Below are 15,187 nucleotides of genomic sequence, written 5' to 3'. Positions count from 1 at the left end.
GTTGTTGTTGTTGGAGTCTCGCTCTGCCGCCCAGGCTGGAGTGCAGAAGTGGCGTGATCTCGGCTCACTGCAACCTCCGCCTCCCGGGTTCAAGCGATTCTCCTGCCCCAGCCTCTCGCGTAGCTGGGACTATAAGCGCGCCCTGCTAATTTTTTTTGTATTTTTAGTAGAGATGGGGTTTCACCATGTTGGCCAGGATGGTCTCGATCTCCTGATCTCGTGATCCGCCCGCCTCGGCCTCCCAAAGTGCTGGGATTACAGGTGTGAGCCACCGCGCCTGGTCAGGATTTTAAAAAAATACTGTATTAGGATTTTTTAAGGCTGTAATAAATGCTATTGAAAACTGCTTACCTCTTATTTCAGCCTTCTCTGTCTGTTCCTCAAATTGGCTTTTGGTTTGACAGAAGGGGAGGAGCGACCCTGGGGTTGGAAAAGCCCAGGAGACAAGATGGAGATCCTGTCTGTTCATCTGTACATCCCTAGACCTGGGGCGGTCCTGGGGACAGTCCTTTTCTCAAGCCAGTCAGTGGACATTTGGGGGAGAGTCTAGGCACGGATATAGAGGACCCAAGATTCCTTTTTTTTTTTTTTTGAGACGGAGTCTCGCTCTGTCGCCCAGGCTGGAGTGCAGTGGCGCGATCTCGGCTCACTGAAAGCTCCGTCTCCCGGGTTCACGCCATTCTCCTGCCTCAGCCTCCCGAGTAGCTGAGACTACAGGCGCCGGCCACCACACCCGGCTAATTTTTGTGTTTTTAATAGATACGGGGTTTCACTGCGTTAGCCAGGAAGGTCTCGATCTCCTGACCTTGTGATCCACCCGCCTCGGCCTCCCAAAGTGCTGGGATTACAGGCGTGAGCCACCGCGTCCGGCCCAAGATTCCTTAATCTAGTTGTTTTTCCGAAAGCGTGGCTATGAAGGAAGAACTCAGGAGTTCTAGCCATTCCCACTATATTTTGTGTTTTTTTTTCAATAGGTATCCTGATGCAACCCTCGGATTAAAACTTTAAGGGAAAAATGAAGACCACGCCCCTATTCCATAGAAATTTACTCTAATGAGACCGCAGCTGTGTGGTGGGGGTATAGCTCAGTGGTAGAGCATTTGACTGCAGATCAAGAGGTCCCCGGTTCAAATCCGGGTGCCCCCTCTGTACTTTGGAGTTTTCTTGTTTTGTTGGTCTCCGGAGGTCCCCTAAAGAGTTCCCGCACAGACGGAATGGGAGGGAGTCTCGGGCCCTGCCACCCTTTTTGCTTTCGCAGGCGAGTGAGGATGGAGTCCTGGCCCCTGCCAGTGGCTCAGCCTGTGTGTGTACCCAGGGTGGAATGCAATGCGAGTGAGGGCGAGGAGCTCCGGGCTGAACCCTGGAACACGGTGCGGGTGGCTCAACCTCGCAATGGCAGGGCGGAGGCGAGCGCACCCCCAGGTCAGCCTGGCCAGTGACCCCGACGGCTCTTTCACGGCGGGAAGGAGGCTGAGTTTCTAAGGGCTGGGCTGGGGAAGACAGGTCGGGAGAAGCCGCGTGAGCATGTGGGAGGGAGAAAGAAGCTCCGAGACGTGGCAAGGGGGCTTCTGCAGGCCAGGAGAGTGGGACGCCGCCGAAGTGAAATATTTCGAGAGACTTGTCCTTCCACACCCCAGGAATACATTTTCTTACACTGCCAGTGGGAATCTTCAGCTCAGAGCTTCAGGAAACAATCCCTGCTTCCAAGTGAGTAATTATTCTGGGAGTTGTATTTTTTCCATCTCTTGTAAACGCCTTACCCCGCTTGCACTTCCCTTTGGGAACGCCACACAGCGCCTGCGCAGCAATAGCACTAAATGACTACCGGCGGCCGCCCGTCAGCGGAGGGGGTATAGCTCAGTGGTAGAGCATTTGACTGCAGATCAAGGGGTCCCCGGTTCAAATCCGGGTGCCCCCTCTTTGACTTTTTCGAGATACTAAAGTTTGTCCCGGGTGTCGATTTTTCCTAAGCTGTTTGCTTTTACTCCTACTGGCAGACGAGGAGCAGTGAGGGACTGCAAGGAATTGGGGATTCAACAGCAGTGGCTCTCAAAATGTGGTCCTGGGACCAGCATCATTACCTGGGTACGCTCGGGCCTCATCCCAGACCTAGTGAATTAGAAACTTGAGGGCGGAGCCGGGCGCGGTGGCTCACGCTTGTAATCCCAGCACTTTGGGAGGCCGAGGCGGGGGATCACGAGGTCATGAGATCGAGACCACGGTGAAACCCCGTCTCTACTAAAAATAGAAAAAATTAGCCGGGCGTGGTGGCGGGCGCCTGTAGTCCCAGCTACTCGGAGAGGCTGAGGCAGGAGAATGGCGTGAACCCGGGAGGCGGAGCTTGCAGTGAGCCGAGATTGCGCCACTGCACTCCAGTCTGGGAGACAGAGCGAGACTCCGTCTCAAAAAAAAAAAAAAAAAAAAACTTGAGGGCGGAGTCCAGAAATCTGTGTTTTCATATACGCTCCCCATCGCTTGATCCAGGAGTTGGAAGCTGCAGTGAGCTATGATGGCAGCACTGCACTCCAGCCTAGGCAACGTGCGAGAACCTGTCTCAAAAAACAAACAAAATACACACACACACACACCCTCCAGGTGATTACGATCTCAAGTTCAAGAGGCTTACATTAAAATTTACACATTTGCTTCCACTATTTACAAGTTTGTTTCAGCCTGAGCTCTTCTTGTAAGACAGACCATGAGGTACCCCAGATGGAGGAAGGTGCAAAGACGCCGGGGCTGGAGCTGGAATCCGTCCCGAGACTTCTCACCTTGACCTCGAGGAAGGCAGGAGGTTGGAGACGGGGCGGGCAGGCCCGGGAAAGAAAACTCGCAGGACGAGAGGGTTGTGGCTCGTCACGTGGCCACTTGAGGGCAGCAAGAAGCCGCAGCTGGAGGAGGGCAGCAATAGCCGCAGCCTATCTGATGCTGTTTGAGAGTCCGCCAAGTTGGGATTTAAATTAGACATCAAGAAGAATTTACAGACCGGCCTTGCCTTGTTCCACGGTAAGGGGACATTGGGTTTAGGGCTGGAGGAAGTAGTCTCTGGGACTCTGGACCCGGCGGAAGGAGGAACCGGCGTTCTAAGAGATTAGAGAGACTTTAGTTGTTTCCTTTCTTAGGTGTTTTTTTTCTTTTTTTTCTTTTTTTTAACCTCAGTGCCACGGAATCCTCCTCTTCCAGCCTACAGTGTACCTTCTGTCCCCACCCATATACCTCCTGAAAAATTTCTCCAATGGCGCTCAGCGTTCTCACCCTTCCTCTGCGCGGTTTTCTAGTCCCTAGGCCCCAGCCCACTAGAAGCCAGGATGCCCCCTCACCCCGTCTCCCACTCTCCAGCGCCCAAGCTCCTTGCCGTCACAAGAATGAAGTAGGTCAGGGGAGGGAAGAGGCACCTTCGTGTCCTGACCTGATTCCTTGCCGTCTATTAAATATCCTACATTGCGGGTATTTTTATTCTGTCCTGGAAGAAAAAATAAAAAGATGATCTATCCCCAGAGCCTGTTAGAAGGTGGTGGCAGGTGGGATGAGCCATTTCCTCGTCTGGGGCTGGCTTGAAGATTGATTGGGTCTGGCCCTGAGCAGGCCTGGAGGCCCCAGAGAGGCAGGAGGCCTGGGTTACCTACTCGTGGGGAGGGGTCCAGGCTGTTGCAGAGTAGGGGGTAGCCAGGACCCCTCCACTCTCACGTCTGCTAGGCTTGGGGGGCAAATCGGTGCTGTAAATGGGGGGTGGAGGGATAAGGTGGAGTCATGGAAGGGGGGTGGGATTCAGGCCCCTCTTGGGGAGAAAAGCTGGGGGTCTTTGCTGCAGGGGGAGATTCCTGGGGGTGGGGGCTGGAGGACAAAGCATCAGAGACGCACCGAATTCCGAAGAACAGCTCAGGAAGTCGCAGAGCTTGGAGGAGCTGGGGGCGGGGGACAGGCAGGGGCCTGTGGCCCAGGGAGGGGGCGCCTGTCCCTTCCAGGGGTCCAGTCCCTCGGGCCTTCTCTCTGCAGCTTTCCCGGCGGAACGGAGGAGGGAAAGGGAGCCAGGAGCTCAGTGAGGCGCGCGGGGCGGCTGATGCTTCTAGGGGTTCTCTCAGCCCGAGGGGCTCCCGCCCTGTCCCCTACTCTGCACCCCTTGCCTTGGGAGCGGCTGCAGGAGCTCTAGGGGAGCGCTCCGGGAGGGCTGAGGGCAGGCGCCGGGAGAGCCCCCAACGACGCCGCGCCCCCCGCCCCGCCCCCTGCCCCAGCTCCCCCCCACCCCTACCGACCCAGCGGCCCCCCCAGCTCCCCGCCTGCTCCCGGAGGCCGCAGCCTCCCGCTCCGCTCGCGCTCTCGCCGCTCCTGCCGGCTCGCCCGGCCCCGCGCCCCGCCGCCTCCTCGCTGCCCGCGCCTCCGCCAGCCCCGGGGACCGCGCGGCCGGAGCCTGAGCCAGCGCCCCCTCCCTCGTCAGGGCCGAGGCAACAAGCAGGCCGGGGGCAGGTCCGGGCACCCATCATGAGAGGCGAGCTCTGGCTCCTGGTGCTGGTGCTCAGGGAGGCTGCCCGGGCGCTGAGCCCCCAGCCAGGAGCAGGTAGGACTGGCCGGAGCCGGCCCGGGTGGGCCGGGGGCGGGGAGGGGCGGGCAGGCAGGTGTGGGCATGGGCAGGTGTGGACGGCCTGGCGATGTCCGCGAGGGGGGGCATTGTCCGCAGGAGGCCAGGAGCGCTGTGGGCTGTGGGCAGGTGGATAGGGACCCCACTTTCCCAAACACATAGGGTGTGTGAGTGACGGTGGAGATACCGATGCCCGGACCTCTCCTTCCCCACTGGAAGGATACTGGAGGGACCTTAGGAGAGGGGGCTCTGTGGCCATGCGCTCTGAAAGGGGACAGCGGGAGAGTCATCAGGACCCCGATCACCCCAGGCAAGGCTGAATTCTGATGAGACGGGAGACTGGGGAGGCCCCTGCCCCAGCCATGCCTTCTTTTCCTCTTCTCTGCCACACCCCCGACCCCAAAGCTGATCCAGGCTAGGGATAGGTGGGAGCAGCCAGGGGGATGGTGGAGACACAGCGTCTCTCCCTGGGAAGGCAGTAGCCATTCGGTCACCTTCCCTTGCCTATTTGGTGTCAGTAGAGAGGCAGTGGGCCCAGGAAGAAGCAACTTGCTGCTCCTGCACCCCCAGCCTCAAGGGTCCCCCTCCTCACACCTGCTCCCATTTGCCCTGGCAGCCTTTGGCTTTCAGCTACTCTGGCTCTAGATGGGGCACTGGGGTAGGGGGTGGAGGGAGGTGTCCCATTCTGCACACTCCTCTTCCCCCCTACCAGTTCTCCAAACTCATCTCTCGCACCTGGAAGTCCTTTCTGAGATCTACCTGGAATCCCTCATGGTATAACTCTCATAGTCTCTGTTTTTCCCTATGCACCTAGGCTTTCTCTGGGATTGGGGAGATGGGTAATTTGCAGCCTGGCCCCTCGATAGAGATGATTAAGAAGATAGAGACCTGTGCATCATTGGCATGGGTGCCCCTCAGGTGGGGTGAGGGAGGAGGGGCTGTTGAGGCGAGTGCTGTGGTTGACCTGCTGTGTCTCAGGGGTGTGCTGGCACCAGGCACAGTGGCAGTGGCAATGTTCTTGACTTTAATGGTCCCAGCATGTAGCTGAGACAGACCTGGGTCCCTATTGAGAAGAAGAGTATGTGGGGGGTGGGAGGGGAATGAGGCTGACAGTGGGAAGTGTGGGCAGAGGGCAGTGGAGCTGACGTGCCGAGAAGCTGCTGGTGAGAACCACCAATTTTCAGGGAAACCACACAGAGGGTGGCCAGAGACATGGCTTCTAGTCCCGCCATCTCACTTGCTGTGTGACTTTAGGCAAGTTACTTTCTCTCTCTGGACCTATTTTTGCATTTATAAAGTGAGGCTGTTGGCAAAATCTTTGACTCTTGTGTGTGGAATAATGAAGGATCTTTTATAATTGCCTTTCCTTTTCATATTTGTTAGGATCTTTATGGGTAACTGATACTTTTAAAAAATCAAGGTAAACAGGCCAGAGTTGGATATGTTATGAATAATTTCTGGGATCCTTTGAATCCTCAGCCTGGGGTGATCTTCTGAACTCTGGGTGTAACAGAGTTTATGAGGGGAGGATCTGAACCTTTGGCTGGATTGGGTGAACCACGGAGAGGGCTGGGGAAGGGGGAATTGGGAGGTAACAAGGATGGGCTGCGAGATAGTGGCCAGACCCTGGCCTGGCTGAGGGTGGTCCCTTCGGAGAAGGGTCGGGGTAGTAGACGGTTGAGGAGACCAGGAAGAGTGGGGCAGGCAGAGACTTGAATCACTTCTGTAAGTAGAGGCCACCCTATCTTCCTGGCTTGGCTCTGACAGAGATTGAGCCAGGAGAAATGCACTTTTTCTGCAGCAGGAGGGATTGAGGTTAGACTTAAGGAAGCTGTAAGAAGCCAGAGGCGGCAGCTGTTGACTCCCAGTCTGGTGCCCTTTTCACAGGCCAGGCGGGATTTCACAGGCAGGAGGACCTATGAGGAGGAAGCGGGTGTCTGGGGAGGCCAGATATAGGAGGAGGACATTCTCGGGGAGAGTTGCTAAGGAGGGGAAGCCTGACCTGATTGATGGCAGAGTCCTTGTGACCAGTGGAAGGGCAGCCGGGAGCAGGACCTGAAGAGATGCTGGCATCCTTCCCCAAGGGTCTGGGTTTGCGGGGCTGGTGGGGCACCTTGGAAAGTAGCTGAGATCTCCCCTCGTTCCTGATGGACAGGCTTGTTTGGTAGAGCCTTGAAACCTCATCTGTCATTACAGCAGCAGCAGCAGAGAGATGAGTGGCCCAAAGATAGAGTCAGACAGCAGGGGAGACCAGGCTGACAGACAGGAAGATGGCCTTGGGGTGCAGAGCGGGGGCCAGGGGAACCGACAGTCTGGTCAGATGGAACCAGAGGTGCGTATGACAGATAAAGAAGAGGCAGCGAGAGTTGGCATCCTGGCCTGGTAGTCCTGCAGGAGGCCAGGCTCAGCACCAACCACTGGTGACCCTGACAGCTCCCTCCTTTCTCTGAGGATGGTCTCCCCGTCTATAAAATGGGGGCTTGCACCAGTCATGGTGGCTCATGCTTGTGATCCTAACACTTTGGGAGGCTGAGGTGGGAGGTAGCTTTAGACCAGGAGTTTGAGACCAGCCTGGGCAAAATAGTGAGACCCCATCTCTATAAATGATTTAGGCCAGGCAGGGTGGCTCATGCCTGTAATCCCAGCACTTTGGGAGGCCGAGGCGGGCGGATCACCTGAGGTCAGGAGTTTGAGACCAGCCTGGCTAACATGGTGAAACCCCGTCTCTACTAAATATACAAAAATTAGCCAGGCATGGTGGTGCATACCTGAAATCTCAGTTAATCTAGAAGCTGAGGCAGGAGAATAGCTTGAACCCGAGAGGCAGAGGTTATAGTGAGCTGAGATCGCACCACTGCACTCCAGCCTGGCCAACAGAGCGAGACTCTGTAAAAAAAAAAAATTAAAATTAAAATTAAAAATTAGCTGGTCATGGTGGTGTGCGCCTGTAGTCCCAGGTACTCAGAAGGCTGAGGCAGGAGGATCGTTTGAGCCCAGGAACTGGAGGCTACAGTGAGCTATGATCATGCCACAGAGTGAGGGCGGCATAGCGAGGTCCCATCTTTTTTTAAAAAAAAGGAGGGAAGGAGGTTGGACCAGATTGTCTCTAGGGCTCCAACAACCTGAGACTAAAATGTGAACTTATGGTGGTCAGGCAGCCCCTCCCTCATCCCACCATCTTCTCTAGCTCTCCCCAGATTCACGCCTTAACCCACTCCAGCTGCCGTCCCCTCCAATCGACAGGTAACTAACTGGCTTCTTCTCATTCAGGTCTTAATCAGCTCAAGGGGACCCTCCTCAGAGAGGCCCACCTCATGGATCTGTGTAGAGGAGCAACAACTCCAACCCTTTCCTCTGTCTGATTTTCTTCATAGCCCTTACCAAATGATTCATTTTGTATGTCTCCATGAAGAAAACTAGATTCTTCCTGGGCACAGGGCTTGTGTCCCCCCAGCACCCAGCACAGTGCCTGGGACTCAATAAAAGTGTATTGAATGAATGAGTGAGTGACTGAGTGAGTATATCAGAGGTGGCTCAGATCCCAGACTCTCCCCTCAAGGGACACACATAGAGAGCTGAACTCTTCTTGCTGTCCCTCCCCTCCCCTCCCTCCCTCTTCCCTTCTGCTACCTGGTGGTCCTTCCCTGCACTTCCTTTGACTCCTTCCCTCTCCCCAGGTGAGGGTCCTCAGTGGGTCCCTGCCTGCCAGAGGAAAGGGAGAGGGTATGGTTAGGGGCTTTGTAACTTGGAGGTAGGATTTGAGTTTAGGGTTTGGAGCCTTCCCTGGCCCCTCTGAAAGCTGGTCCTGTGATCCTAACTGGTGTGTTGCCCGAGGTGCAGCAAGTTGACACACCAACACCGAGGGTGCAGCAGAGAAAGAGTTTCATCATCGTGGGGCAGCATTTGGGGCTAGAGGTTTTATGGGGTTTGGGGTGGGGTGGCCAAGGTGTGGGAATTGTTAACTGGTTGAAGAGTGCATGAAGAAATAAACTGCATTCTCATGTTAAATCAGTTTCTTGGCCGGCCGGGCGCGGTGGCTCACGCCTGTAATCCCAGCACTTTGGGAGGTCAAGGTGGGTGGATCACAAGGTCAGGAGTTTGAGACCAGCCTGGCCAATAAGGTGAAACTCCGTCTCTACTAAAAATACAAAAAAATTAGCCGGGCATGGTGGCACATGCCTGTAATCCCAGTTACTCGGGAGGCTGAGGCAGGAGAATTGCTTGAATCTGGGAGGCAGAGGTTGCAGTGAGCCGAGATCGCACCACTGCACTCCAGCCTGGGTGACAGAGTGAGACTCCGTTTAAAAAAAAAAAAAAATCAGTTCCTCTCTGAGGGTCTTCGAATTGGCCCTTCTGCTGGAATTCAGGATCTGAAAAACATCTTAATCCTTTTTTTTTTTTTTCTTTTTTTTTTCTTTTTTGAGACAGGGTCTCGCTCTGTTGTTCAGGCTGGAGTGCAGTGGTATGATTATAGCTCACTGCTGCCTCAACTTCCTGGGCTCAAGTGATCCTCCTGCCTCTGCTTCCTGAGTAGCTGGGACTGCAGGCATGTACCACCACACCTGGCTAATTTTTTTTTTTTTTTTTTTTTGAGACGGAGTCTCACTCTATTGCCCAGGCTGGAGTGCAGTGGCGCAATCTCGGCTCACTGCAAGCTCCGCCTCCCGGGTTCACGCCATTCTCCTGCCTCAGCCTCTCCGAGTAGCTGGGACTACAGGCGCCCACCACCATGCCTGGCTAATTTTTTTTTTTTGTATTTTTAGTAGAGACGGGGTTTCACCGCGGTCTCGATATCCTGACCTCGTGATCCGCCCGCCTCGGCCTCCCAAAGTGCTGGGATTACAAGCGTGAGCCACCGCGCCTGGCCTACCTGGCTAATTTTTAAAAATTTATTATTAATAATAAATTAAATTTTATAATAAAATTTTTTTTATTATAAAAAAGACAAGGTCTTGCCATATTGCCCAGGCTGATCTCAAATTCCTGGGCTCAGGTAATCCTCCTGTCTTAGCCTTCCAAAGTGCTGGGACTACAGGCATAAGCCACCACATCCAGACTTTAAAAAATTTTTTAGTAGAGATGGGGTCTTGCTATGTTGTCCAGTCTGGTCTCAAACTCCTGGACTCAAGTGATCCCACCACCTCAACCTCCCAAAGTGTTGGGATTATAGGCGTGAGCCACTGCACCTGGCCTTAAACAATTCTTAAATAAAAGCTGACCAGGTGCGGTGGCTCACGCCTATAATCCCAGCACTTTGGGAGGCTGAGGCGGGAGCATCATTTGAGGTCAGGAGCTTGAGACTAGCCTGGCCAACATGGTGAAACCCCGTCTCTGCTAAAAATATAAAAATTAGCTGGGTGTGGTGGCACACTCCTGTAGTCCCAGCTACTTGGGATGGTGAGGCAGGAGAATTGCTTGAACCTGGGAGGTGGAGGTTGCAGAGAGCCGAGATCACACCAATGTACTCCAGCCTGGGTGAGAGAGTGAGATTCCCTCTCAAAAAAAAAAAAAAAAAAAGAATGGGCCAAAGTGCGGCCTGATTAATGCTTAATTACTTCTACACTTCTGCCCAGAACCCGGCATGTAATTCTTGTTAACCCTGAGAGGACGGTTTCAGTCCTCATGTGAAACCCAGGGAAGGCAGGGCGACTTGCTGGGTGCTCTGTGTATATGATTTTGTTAAAGTGTCAAACCTACCAAGTTTATGTTTTATCAGCCCCATCTCACAGATGAGGAAACTGAGTCTTAGAGAGTGTGTGTAATTTGTCCAATGTCGTAGTCAGTAGGTGGTGGATTCAGGGTTCAACCTCTAGCTTGTCTGATTCCAAACCTGTGTTGTTTTACTGCTGTGATACTACAATGAAGTTCCAAGGGAAGGGTGTTTCCAGTTCGGTGTATCTCAGGTACTCAGGGCATTTAAAGATGCTGCCCCTTCCCTTCCCTCCCCTCCCCTCCTTTCTCTTCTCTTTTTCTCAGCCTGAGGGACAGGATGAGCCAGGGACAGGTGAGCTGGAAGCTGGAGAGAGATGGAATCAAGTTCACCCTCTAGGTGGCTTGTCCTGGCTACGGTGGGGGAGATTAGCTCTAGGGCATTAAGGGTGGAGGCTGACCCAGGATAGAGGCTGTGGTAACCTGAGCCATGGGGTGACCCAGGGCTGGGATGCCAAGCTTGGGTGTTGGGTGAGATAAGGATGGCTTGGCCCAGGCTCTGGGGCCGCACAACCTGGCCTCCTGAAGTCAGCCCCATTCCCCCTTGCCCTGAAATGGGACCAGTGCCAACTGAGGGGACTGGGACGCTACTGCTGGGCTATACCCTGCATGCTAGGGGACACAGTCTCCCAGGGAAGCTCTCAGGTTCAGGCCCAATGGCAGCCTGAGCAGGGCCCTCCAAGAACCTAGCCCACAGCCAGCCCCACCCCGGGGCTGCCCCTGCACCCTGGGAAACAGTGGGGATTCTCAGTCACTTTTTACTGCACTTTCTGTGGTTTTGAGTAGGCTCTGGAGCCAGCCTGCCTGAGTTCAGATCCTGCATGGACTGGTTCTGTGAACTCGGGAGGTTCTTTAAAGTCTTTGTGCCTCAGTTTCTCCATTTGTAAAATGGATTTTAAACTAGTAACTATTTCATGGGATTATTGTGGGGATTAAGGGGGTGAATGTCTTTAAAGCCCCTGGAATAGTGCTAGCACAGAGCAGCATTCTCTGAAAGTCAGCTATCATTTTTGTTACTACTGTGATTATTATGGCATCTCACTGGACGGCACACTACTTGGGGCCATGAGTGAGTGAATCAATGAATGAACAGCTTGTGTTCTGGAAGCTCCTTGGCAACACATGCAGGCAGGGAACGGGTCCAGGGAATATGAAGCTGTCTCCAGTGGAAGGCAGGTGGGGTGAGGAGTGGCTGAGGGTTGGGTAGGTGTCCAACTTGTGTGTGAGCACATACGGGAAGGCCAAGGCTTTCAGGCAAATCTTCCTGGGCATGTGCACAGGCACGTGGGCCCCTGCACATACACGTGAGCAACCAGCTGTGTTGGCTTCTTTCATGAGTCGTGGGGATGACATCCTGTCCCAGGCAACAGGGAAGGAAGGGTGGCCGGGAAACAGATGTAGTATGGGTTGGAAGAGTAAGATTCAGGGCTAGGCCAGGGTAGGCCAGGGTCCTGGTCAAGCTCCCTCCATCCCTCGCCCTGCCCTCTGTCATGGACTCTTTACCTCTTACCCTGGCCTGAGCCGTCTATAAAACCTCATTTATGTTTGTCACTTGACGCTTATGGCAGCCTGTACTGTGGGCACGATCGTCAAATCCATTTTAGTCACTAGGGAGCTGAGGCTTAGAGGGGAAAACTGATGGGGCTAAGGTCCCATAACTTGTGAGGGGCAAGACTGGGTGGCGAGGTCAACCCAGTGTCTCTTCCCTGGCCACCCCCAGCTGGGCTCCCTCCCTGTCCTTCCCCGTGCTGCAGGCCTCCACATCCCGCCTCCTGTCTCGGCTCCAGGTTTGTGAATCCTGAAGATCCCCAATACTCCTCTCTGGGCCACTGAGCCCCTCTACTTGTTCACTACCCGCTCTATCCTGTTCTGGCTCCTGCCCAGGCCCCAGGGCTGCTTGCAGGAAGACCTGGGGAGCTGGGCAGACCAGCCCAGCACAAACAGCTCTGTCTCCAGAAGCAGCTGTGGGCCCCACCCAAGAGAAACCAGGCAGCCCTGGCTTGGGCCTGGGCAGTGGGCAGGCTGCCTTCCCAGCCCTGGACTCAGGTCCATCTGTGGGCAACCAGTGGGCATCTTGGGGAAGGGGTCTGGGGACTGCCCTCCTCCCCACGTTCTCCAGCAGCATCTGGTTGCTATTAGGGGCAGAGAAGTGAGAGGGGGCCGGCAAGGGTCCAGTAGGCGCCAGCAGCCAAGAATGACTTAATTGGATACAATGTCTAATGACAAAGCAGGGCCCCACAGCAGAGTTCTGGTCTCAGCCCCAGGCCTCGGCCTGGCCAAGCCTGGTCTCAACCTCTGTCCTTGCTGGCTCCCAGGAGCTACCCTATGCATTGTGTCCTCAATTCTGCAGTGATGGAGCACCTGCTGTTTGCTGGACATGCCAAATTTGAAGAAGGTGGAGAGAATCCTGGGGGAACTCAAATCTACCAGGGAGATAGGCACATAGTCGCACACGTAGGTGCTCTGGGAGAGGGAGAGCCGCATCCAGGAGCTCTGGGGAGTGGGCTGGGGGAAGGCAGAGGTTGAGACAGGTATCTGATACAGGGTGGGCCTGAAATGGATGAGGGTCATAGGTGGGGAATGTCAGATCCACCTATCTGATGGTCTGTTCTCATATATACATCCATAGTAGGTGTGACCATTAGAATGACAATAAAAGGCACAGCTTTGGGGAACATAAGTCTTTTTGAAATGGAAAAGGATGGTTTTTGTGTTGTTTATTTATTTATTTGGAGATAGAGTTTCGCTTTTTTGCCCAGGCTGGAGTACAGTGGTGCAATCTCGGCTCACTGCAACCTCTGCCCCCCAGGTTCAATCAATTCTCCTGCCTCAGCCTCCCGAGTAGCTGGGATTATAGGTGCCCGCCACCATGCCCGGCTAATTTTTGTATTTTTAGTAGAGACGGGGTTTCGCCATGTTGGCCAAGCTGGTCTCGAATTCCTGACCTCAGGCTCAGCCTCCCAAAGTGCTAGGATTATAGGTGTGAGCCACCACGCCCGGCCTTTTGTTAGAACTAATTTAACAGACCTGGTGCAGTGGCTCACGCTTATAATCCCACCACTTTGGGAGGCCAAGGTGGGAGGACCGCTTGAGCCCAGGAGTTCAAGGCCAGTGTAGGCAACATGGTGAAACCCAGCCTCTATTAAAAATACAAAATAAAATAATAATAATTAGCTGGGTGTGGTGGCACACAACTGTAGTCCCAGCTACTCAGAAGGCTGAGGTGGGCGGATTGCTTGAGCCTGAGAGGTCGAGGCTACAGTGAGCTGTGATTGTGCCACTGCACTCCAGCCTGCATGCTAGAGTCAGACCCTGTCTCAAAAAAAGCATGAATTTAACAACCTAGAGGGAACTGGAGAGATCATGGAACCTAGGAATGGGTGCAAAATGGCCTGTGTGTAGTCACTTTCCAATCCTGTGCCCATGGCAGACTTTGCTCATTGATCTTGACAGTCCTTCCTGCTAAATACAAGAGGAGCCTTTGCATTCTCAATTGGAGTGCCTCTGGCTGTCACGAATGGATTGCAGATGACATGTGATATGAAACCTATTTGCCATCCTAGACAATATCTAGGTAGTGATAGGAGTAAAACAGTGGTTCTCAATGGGGCAAGGGAGGGGTAATTTTGTTCCCCAGGGGATATTTGGCAATGTTTGGAGACATTTTTCATTGTCACAGCCTGGGATGGAGAGGAGCATGGTGCTATTGGTATTTAGTGAGCAGAGGCCAAGGCTGCTGCTAAACATCTTACAGAGCACTGGACAGCTCCCGCATAACCATGAATTATCCAGTCCAACCAACAATCCAATTTAAAAGCAGACAAAAGACTTAAATAGACGTTTCTCCAAAGAAGATATACAAATGGCCCACAAGCATATGAAAAGGTGTTCAGCATCACTAATCATTAGGGAAATGCCAATTTATAAAAACGACTAGATACTACCTCATACCTGTTAGGATGGCTACTATAAAAAAAACAGAAAATAACAAGTATTGGCAAGAATGTGGAGAGATTGGAACTCATGTGCACGGTTGGTGGGAATGTAAAATGGTCCAGCCATTTTACATGGAAAACATTTTATATGGAAAACAGTATGACAATTCCTCAAAAAATTAGAAATAGAATTACCATACAATCCAGCAATTCCACTTCTGGGTATATACCCAAAAGAATTGAAGGCCAGGTCTCAAAGAGATATTTGTACACCCATGTTTGTAGCAGCGTTGTTCACAACAGCTAAAACGTGGAAGCAAAACAGACATCCATTGATAGTTGAGTGGGTAAGCAAAATGTGGTATATCCACACAATGGAATATTATTCAGCCTTCAAAAGGAAGTCAGTTCTGCCATATGCTACGACATGAATGAACCTTGAATTTATTATGCTAAGTGAAATAAGCCAATCACAAAAAGACAAATATAGTATGATTCTGTTTATATGAGATACTTAGAGTAGTCAAAATCATAGATACAGGCTAGGGGCTGTGGCTCATATCTGTAATTCCTGCACCTTGGGAGCCAAGGTGGGAAAATTGCTTGAGACCAGGAATTCAAGACCAACCACCCTGAACAAAATAGTGAGACCCTGTCTCTATAAAAAGTAAAAAGATTGGCTGGGCATGGTGGCACATGCCTGTAGTTCCAGCTACTTAGGAGGCTGAGGTGGGAGGATCGCGTGAGCCCAGCAGTTGGAGGCTGCAGTGAGCTATGATCGCACCACTACACTCTAGCCTGGGTGACAGAGCAAGGCCCCATCTCTAAAATAAAATAAAATAAAATAAATTAAAATAAAAAACCAGGGGTGAATAGGGAGTTATTATTTAACGGGTACAGAATTTTGGTTTTACAAGGTGAAAAGAGTTATGCAGATGGATGGTGGTGATGGTCATACAACATTAGG

The 15,187-nt window shown here is 52.9% G+C and overlaps 1 protein-coding gene and 2 non-coding genes across 3 annotated transcripts in view; all 3 read left to right on the top strand.

The window, feature by feature from the left end:
* Nucleotides 1-1,074: 1,074 nt before the first annotated feature.
* On the top strand, nt 1,075-1,146 carry TRNAC-GCA (transfer RNA cysteine (anticodon GCA)). The gene has a single exon. It is a non-coding gene; the product is annotated as a tRNA-Cys (tRNA).
* A 700-nt stretch (nt 1,147-1,846) lies between these two features.
* On the top strand, nt 1,847-1,918 carry TRNAC-GCA (transfer RNA cysteine (anticodon GCA)). The gene has a single exon. It is a non-coding gene; the product is annotated as a tRNA-Cys (tRNA).
* Nucleotides 1,919-3,735: 1,817 nt separating this feature from the next.
* PLXDC1 (plexin domain containing 1) overlaps nt 3,736-15,187 on the top strand; it is a 91,776-nt gene continuing 80,324 nt past the window's right edge. The window contains exon 1 of the mRNA XM_055258056.2: nt 3,736-4,555. Coding sequence (XP_055114031.2) covers nt 3,751-4,555 — 805 coding nt within the window. The 5' untranslated portion in view covers nt 3,736-3,750. The remainder of the gene's footprint in view (nt 4,556-15,187) is intronic.

The sequence above is a fragment of the Symphalangus syndactylus genome, chromosome 20 (assembly GCF_028878055.3).
Source record: "Symphalangus syndactylus isolate Jambi chromosome 20, NHGRI_mSymSyn1-v2.1_pri, whole genome shotgun sequence".
Classification (NCBI taxonomy): Eukaryota; Metazoa; Chordata; class Mammalia; order Primates; family Hylobatidae; genus Symphalangus; species Symphalangus syndactylus.
Note: the sequence above shows the minus strand (reverse complement) of the source record. Positions and strands in the feature narration are given on the sequence as shown.